The sequence below is a fragment of the Phytophthora infestans genome, genomic scaffold (assembly GCF_000142945.1).
Source record: "Phytophthora infestans T30-4 supercont1.32 genomic scaffold, whole genome shotgun sequence".
Lineage (NCBI taxonomy): Eukaryota > Oomycota > Peronosporomycetes > Peronosporales > Peronosporaceae > Phytophthora > Phytophthora infestans.
This window is the reverse complement of record NW_003303727.1, coordinates 40,628-47,916: the sequence shown is the minus strand read 5'-3', so window position 1 is coordinate 47,916 and position 7,289 is coordinate 40,628. Positions and strand designations below refer to the sequence as shown.

Genomic DNA, 7,289 nt, shown 5'->3' with positions numbered 1-7,289 from the left:
CTCGAAACTCAACCAAATGGGCGTCGTCATCAGCGGCGCGCACTATTACGACACGTTTGATCGCAAATCGACCCCACTCATCGACTTGCACAGCAGAAAAGAGCCCAATCGCTCCACCACTGAGACACTGGGACTGACAGACTTTCTCGATCGAGCCAACGTACGTCGCGTCGACCTCCTCTCTGGGTTACCAGTAGAGACGCTATCGCAACCCGTTAACCTCATGGTTGACGTTATGGCACCGCTTTGTACAGACTCGTGGGAGACCAAGGCTCAGCTGTTGTTTGGCAACTATTTCCCTGCTATTCGTCATGAATTTTGTCGCGATTTTCACGAATTGTTTCCAAGGGATCGATTTTTTAACCATCAGTGGATAAAAACGTGGCGGAAGTGGGAAACGCAAGTCTCGGTCTTATAGCTGTCATAAACATGTCGAAGTCTACTTAGACCACTTTAATGACGAGCTGGTGGTGCGTAAGATCATGAAAAACGTGCAGGAAGGTTACATGCAGTTGGAGCTTGATGGGTACACTGATGAAGTGGCTGACGCGATCGTGGGTCGATACAGTAAAGGGATTGCGGTCGATGACGTTATCGCTTTGCTACCATCTTCTTTCGATGCTGACCACGTGGCTTTAGTTGATGCTCTTGGCGTTAGCGCTTTGCTTAACTATTATTTGGAGTCTCAAGAGCTGACGATGGGGACAAATGTGAACGGAGAAGCTGCCATTTCAGCTGAAGTGACTCACGCCACTGCCGCGTATTTTACGCCGGATTTTCTGTCGACTACCGTTGGGATGAACTTCCTGTCGACTACACACTTGGCGTTCTTCTGGGAGTGCTCAATCTTACACACGTCGATGGACAAGACGATGAGAGTAGACGACGTAAACGCGTCTGCACTGAAACAATGTGGTAGGGAAGTGGCCCGACATCTGCCGATTGTTATTGCAAATCTCATGTTTCTCTTTCAATCTAAGGAGAGAGATTACACTACGCTGGACAATACTACGACGTACACATTGGGTCGAAGACGTGAGTCGGATTCCGACTATAAAGTTCTACAAGTCCCAGAAACGCTTGATGACTCGCCGCTCTTCTCTATCGATGGATCCAGCTGGTCCAAGACCAAAGCAGACACGTCGTCAGTAATGACGCTATCAACCACTCCATACAAATATCTGTATACACCGGACTGTAAACGACTGGTAACTCAAGCACTAAGTCAGAGTGGGCGCAATGTACAGAAGTATCAAGCGTATCTGGGAGACGGCCTTGGTAACTGTGCGCTCCGAGATTCCCAGGAAACAGATCAGCAAACACTCTGCCGGTTGTTCATGACTTTCGGATGAGGTTTCATTCCGCGATCTGGATGGAAATCCGGTAGATATTCCGTCGTGTGCGTCGCTGATGGACAACTCTACTAGTGAAGAGAACCAGAATTTACAGCAAGAAAATCTGCGGCAGATCGAGTGGCTCATGATCGATACGACGACGTTAGCTAGAAGAATCCGCATCATCGACAACACCAGTCGACAAATCCGCACGTTCCTGCTGATGCTCAACTTCATTGGGGCGTCTCACTACGCTCTCCAGTACATCTACAACCTCAAAAGTATCTGGATCTTCATCAGCAATAGCGTGTTACAGCCAGCCGCAGAGGAGCGAACGCGTCAAGCAACTATCGACAATATCAACCACCAGCCATCCCCAGTCGTTCGCCTTGGAATTCTGGAGCTACTGATGTGTGATCCCGCGGATGGAGCACTGGAACACCCACTCACCATGGTACTAATGTATCTTGGCGCTATTGGATCGTTAAGTAACATTTTCAGACCAGAGTGCACCGCCCAGCTGTCTACGATCGGAGTTGGTATAGTGATTCACTGTGTTCCTGCCATTCCCGTTAGCAACATGAACCTCGTGTTAACGACACTTAGTAGCAGCTACTGGGTTATCCGTGTGACGTTGCAGTCCCAGTCTCTGGCCATGCGTCTGGACCACGTCGTTCGCGACAACTTCATCCGCTTCTGGCTCACCAACGCATGCGCAGTGCTCGTCATCCACTTTACGTGCAAGGGGATCGCTGATGTCGTGTTCAAGAATATCAAGCTGAGCTCCGATCCCCATATCTACGCCATTCTCGGAGGACTGGCCTTGTCCTTAGCGATCTCATCTGGGTTTATCCTCGTTCATATTGCTGGAACGGACAGAGAAAGGTTTACTACGTTTATCAAGAAAAACTCTACCAGATCGTTATGGAAAGCGGCACACGACCGAGCTATGAGCTATCGCGCGTTCGTCGCTAGATGGAGCACGAAAGACCTCGACTCGGTGTTATATCACTGCGCGTCGCCACAGATTGCGCGTCAGTTGCAGATTTCCAGCCTACCAGAGCAACCAGAACATCGCGCATGGAAGCAAGGAAGTCGATCGGAGGACCTCGTGGACAGCCGACCACCGTCCATTCGCATCAATGACTTTGTCGCTGTGCACTGCGCTGGAGGAGCACATTTGCACTTGCAAAGTGTCAAGTGGTATCTGAAATCTGACGGGTGTGGTGGGGTCACAACAGCTGAATTGATAGTAAGGCACCCTCGGGTTTACACAGTAGATGCCGATTCCCCGGACGTCAGCAAGGACGCGCCGAGATAAGGTAATTAGCTAGCAAGTTTTGTGGACGGGGGGGGGGTAGTTTTTTATCGTTGAATACTCATTTACACTATATTAACTAAACGAAAAAATATTTCCAATCTAGTAAGAAGATTTGCTTTTTCAAAATACTTTTAGGTGGCCCAATTATTGGCAATAAATATTAAGAAAACAGTGTTCCTGAACAGAATTTAGCTAATGATAATATTGCCTCACAGACACTACTAATGATGAAAAACGCTACATTAACAGATACAACAGCCTAATTTTGTCCCTCCCTGCGCAAATAGCTCCGCGGCAGTGCTTCCGCCGTTTGGTATTTTCCTACTTCCTAACTAGAAAAAAAATCTTACGGTGAGTCATAATGCTATCTGTAAAAAAGTGTTCTGTCACCAAGTGATCACTTCGTACCCTTTTATATATTTATAATACTCAAGATTAAGACTCGGATGACAAGAGCTGTACCATACACCTGGTGGCATGACGACTCGCGACATTCACAATAGAGTGCAATATTGGATCGACGCAAGCTCTTTCTATCTTAGGAATGGAAGACACCGGAAATAAAATCTACGAGCTCGAGACGAAGATAGTCCGTACCACGCCCACCTTTCTTCTTCTACATCTAGGATTTGATCCGGACCACAGATTGAAGCGATGGCCGCCCTGGATGGGAACGTCGATGTTAAGGAGAGGAACACGGTGACAGTGCAGAGACTCTCTATGGATGGTCCACGCTTTACACCAGACATGCCGAACCACGCCAAAAGGACCACCACACAGGGATTGCGATCTCACGACTACGAGATCACGTATCGAACGTGTGTAGCGATTTTCGTGGCTGTCCTTGCTGGAGTGAGTATGATTCCACTTAAAGAGTACTATCTGGGTAGCTACGTCACCAAACCGTTCGACGAAGTGCGAGACGCGATCGCAGCCAGGAAACTCAACCAGATGGGCGTCGTGATGAGTGGCGTACACTATTTCGACACGTTCAGTCGCTCTCTATTCCCCCTCATCGACTTAGAGACGAGAGACGAGCTGTCTCGCTCCACCGCGTCAAGTATCTCACTCACTGACTTCCTCGTTCGCGCGAACTTACGTCGAGATGATTTACTCGCTGGTCTTCCGGAAGAGATGCTGCAACAACCTGTAGACCTCATGGTTGACGTGTCAGCTCCGCTTTGTGGCCCTGTTACCGATACTGTCAAATCGTGGGAGACGGAAGCGCAGCTCCTCTTCGGTAATTGGTTCCCAGTCATTCGTCACGAATTCTGTCGCGATTTTCACGAAACCTTCCCACTCGATCGATACTTTAACCACGGGACTACAGCACCAATAGACGCGAATCTGTCACAGGTCGGAGATGTTACACTAGGCCTCATCGCGGTAGTCAACATGTCGGAAGTTTATTTACGCCATTTCAACGACGAGCTAGTGGTGCGGAAGATCATGAAAAGCGTGCAGGAAGGATACATGGACATGAGTCTACCCGACTACACGAACGCGGTTGCAGACGCTATTGTCGAGCGATACAGTAAAGGGATCTCGCTACGCGACGTCGTGGCGCTACTCCCGGGGTCCTTCGATATCCACCATGTGGCGCTTGTGGACGTTCTGGGTGTCACAGCTTTGTTAGAGCTTTACTTGGAGACGCAACAACTCACAATGGGGGTCAATGTCAATGGCGAGGCTGCGATTCTGGCCGAAGTGACCCACGCTGCAGCCTCGTTCTTCACGTCGGACTTCTTGATCAACACCGTCGGGATGCACTTGACGTCTACGATGCACTTGGCTCCATTCTGGAACTGTGCAATTAAACATACGTCAATGGACAAAGCCATTACCCTGGCAGATGTGGATGCTGCGGCGATTAAACAGTGTGGAAATGACTTATCCCGTATCATTCCGACATTTGTGGTGAACCTCATGTTTCTGTTCCAAAAAGATGACCGAGACTATACGAAGCTGGATAACACGACAGTATACACTTTGGGGCGTCGGCGAGAAACTATAGCTGGATATGTGGCGCTTACGCTTCCAGAGACGTTGACAGAGTCTCCATTATTGGCGATTGACGGTACCGCTTGGACGAAATCTCGCTCGGATCTAACGTCTTCTAAGCGAACAATGACACCGTACGGATATTTGTATACACCTGACTGTCGAGGGATTGTTGACTCAGTGATACAGCAGAGTGGACGTAACGTCCAGAAATATCAGGCGTATATGGGAGATGGACTGGGTAACTGTGCGTTCCGTGACTCGCAGGAGACGGAGCTTCAAACTCTCTGTAGATTATTCATGACGTCGGATGAGGTTCTGTTCCGTGATCTGGATGGTAATCTCGTCCACCTTCCGACATGCGCGTCGCTAGTCACGTCTTCCGATCCGAAAATTCAAGTTATGGAGGAAGAAAATCTACGCCAGATCGAGTGGTTTATGATCGACACGACTCTGATCAACCGACGAATCCGAATCCAAGACAACACCAGTCGACAAATCCGAACTTTCCTGCTGATCCTCAACTTGATTGGCGCTTCGTATTACGCTCTCGAGTACATCTACATCCTCAAGAGTGTCTGGATTTTCATCCGGAACAGTGTATACCGACCTGTCGAGGAGATGCAATCCCGTCTCCCGTCGTTAGAAGCGATCAATAACGAGGCCATCCCGTTAGTTCGTATCGGTTTACTCGAGTTACTCCAGTGTGACCCAGCAGACGGAGCACTGGAACATCCGGGAACAATGGTGTTAATGTATCTCGGCGCTATTGGCGCTCTAAGTAACATCTTCTCGCTCGGATGCAGCGCTCAACTCTCCACTGCGGAAGGCAGTATCGTCATTTATTGCACGCCTGCCATCCCTGTTCGAAGTCTCACACTTGTGTTCACTACACTAAGCAGTAGCTACTGGGTCATCCGAGTGACGCTACAGACCAGATCGCTGGCGATGCGTCTGGACCACGCTGCTCGCAACGATTTCCTTCGGTTCTGGACACTGAACGCCGCTGCTGTGCTGGTGATCCACTTTTTCTGCAAGATCGGAGCTGATCTTGTGCTGCGGAATGCCGAGTTGCACTCCGATCCGCATCTGTACGCGATTTTTGGAGGCTTGGCGGTGGCTCTCATTATCTCGGCCGGGTTTCTGCTGCTGCATTTAGCGTCCACAGACTCCAAGAAACTTAAGAATATGGTGAGAATGCGCACGTCCAGGACGCTGTGGCGTGAGGTTTCCGCCAGGGAGTCGGACGACCGTGCGTTCGTGGCGAAATGGAGCACGAAAGGCCTCGACTCGGTGCTGTATCACTGCGCAACGCCCCAGATTGCAAGACAGCTGGAGCTGTTCGGAAGTCGACAACAAGGTGGCTCCGGACTGGCCGGGAAGCTCAAGAAGTTCGTGGTGGATCAGCCAACTGGAGTTAAAATGCACCAGTTCGTCGCTGTCCACTGTGCTGCTGGGTCACACGCGCACTTGAAGACTGTCAAGTGGTATCTGGAACCGAACGGGAGTGGAGGTGTCATGAGCGTGAACCCGACACCACAGATGACGTCTAGAGTCGTATGCACTGCGGAAGACACAATGAGCGAGTAGACAATACTGACCCGTGATAATATTTTTCTAATTATAGTAGTATACTGCTAACGTGTAGCCTATGGCCATTCCTCGTAAGAGCACAATAAGCATGGACTCCTTTGTGAAGCCATTGGGGACCGTAATTTAGCTACCGGCTGAGATCGTACAGCTACATAGTTTGCAGCTAATTAACACGTTTCGACTCTGTCGGATGATTAATTCTGGAAAAGGTGCGTCCGTATACTTGTACTTATGATTCTAGTGCCACGTGGGCTAAGTGATAACGCCCCAAATTCCTGGTCCCCCTCTCTCTGCAATTCAAGCTTAGACTTTAGCTGTAGTTTTCAGCAGTTCTCCTGGACGGTCTCCTGCCATGAATTTCGTGTTGTAATACTTGGAGTACTCTGCAAACTGTTTGAACGCAGGGATCTTGTAGAGATGGTCTTGCATGCCTTCCCTATACGCACTCGCAACCACCTTCGACAGGGGCGATTTGACCGCGTCGTTATGCTTCAAGCCGTCGAAGTAGTGCGAGGGTAATACTCCAGCACTGAATAATTTCTCGAACTCCGCCTTGTCCTTGATCAACTTCGCAACTACTTTCTTTATTTCCCCCTCCTGCCATTTGTCCCTGATCAGAGATAAAGGTAGCTGTAGGGTCCGCGCTCTTCGTCGCTCAAGTCTTCACTAGCTTCAGCTGTATCACGACTTCTCAGGACTCTCCTTGACGGAGCTTCATCTACTGGACGAAGCACGTCTGCGGACGAAATCTTTAGCTGCTTGGATGGAGTTGGCACTGCACCTTCGGAGGCCGCGAAAATGGCAGCACTGCCAACGAGAAGAAAGTAGATGAAGCGCATACTGGGCCCAGTGCTAATAGAAGACAGAAGTGTCGCGCCTAAGGGGTAAATCGTAGAATGGATTAGCACGAACCATTGCTATTTTGTACGTAGAACAGGGTTATGATTGCGCTACCTCGTAGACCTGGCAGGAAAAGAACTCAATAAACATTCAAAGAAGATTGCGAACTGACGCAGCGCCGACCTAAAGAGTTTGAGTGA

At 49.5% G+C, this 7,289-nt stretch overlaps 3 protein-coding genes across 3 annotated transcripts; 2 read left to right on the top strand and 1 right to left on the bottom strand.

Moving 5' to 3' along the window:
• Positions 1-16: 16 nt before the first annotated feature.
• On the top strand, positions 17-2,655 carry PITG_14027 (uncharacterized protein; the record flags this gene model as incomplete). Its single annotated transcript, XM_002899119.1, has 3 exons — positions 17-369; positions 419-1,333; positions 1,428-2,655. 3 exons carry the CDS (start codon positions 17-19, stop codon positions 2,653-2,655), a joined length of 2,496 nt encoding a protein of 831 aa, XP_002899165.1.
• A 747-nt stretch (positions 2,656-3,402) lies between these two features.
• Positions 3,403-6,246, top strand: PITG_14026 (uncharacterized protein; the record flags this gene model as incomplete). The annotated part of the gene is made up of 1 exon (XM_002899118.1): positions 3,403-6,246. One exon carries the CDS (start codon positions 3,403-3,405, stop codon positions 6,244-6,246), a length of 2,844 nt encoding a protein of 947 aa, XP_002899164.1.
• Positions 6,247-6,863: 617 nt separating this feature from the next.
• Positions 6,864-7,088, bottom strand: PITG_23011 (secreted RxLR effector peptide protein, putative; the record flags this gene model as incomplete). The annotated part of the gene is made up of 1 exon (XM_002899117.1): positions 6,864-7,088. The coding sequence occupies one exon, from the start codon at positions 7,086-7,088 to the stop codon at positions 6,864-6,866; it is 225 nt and encodes a 74-aa protein (XP_002899163.1).
• Between the last annotated feature and the right edge of the window lie 201 nt (positions 7,089-7,289).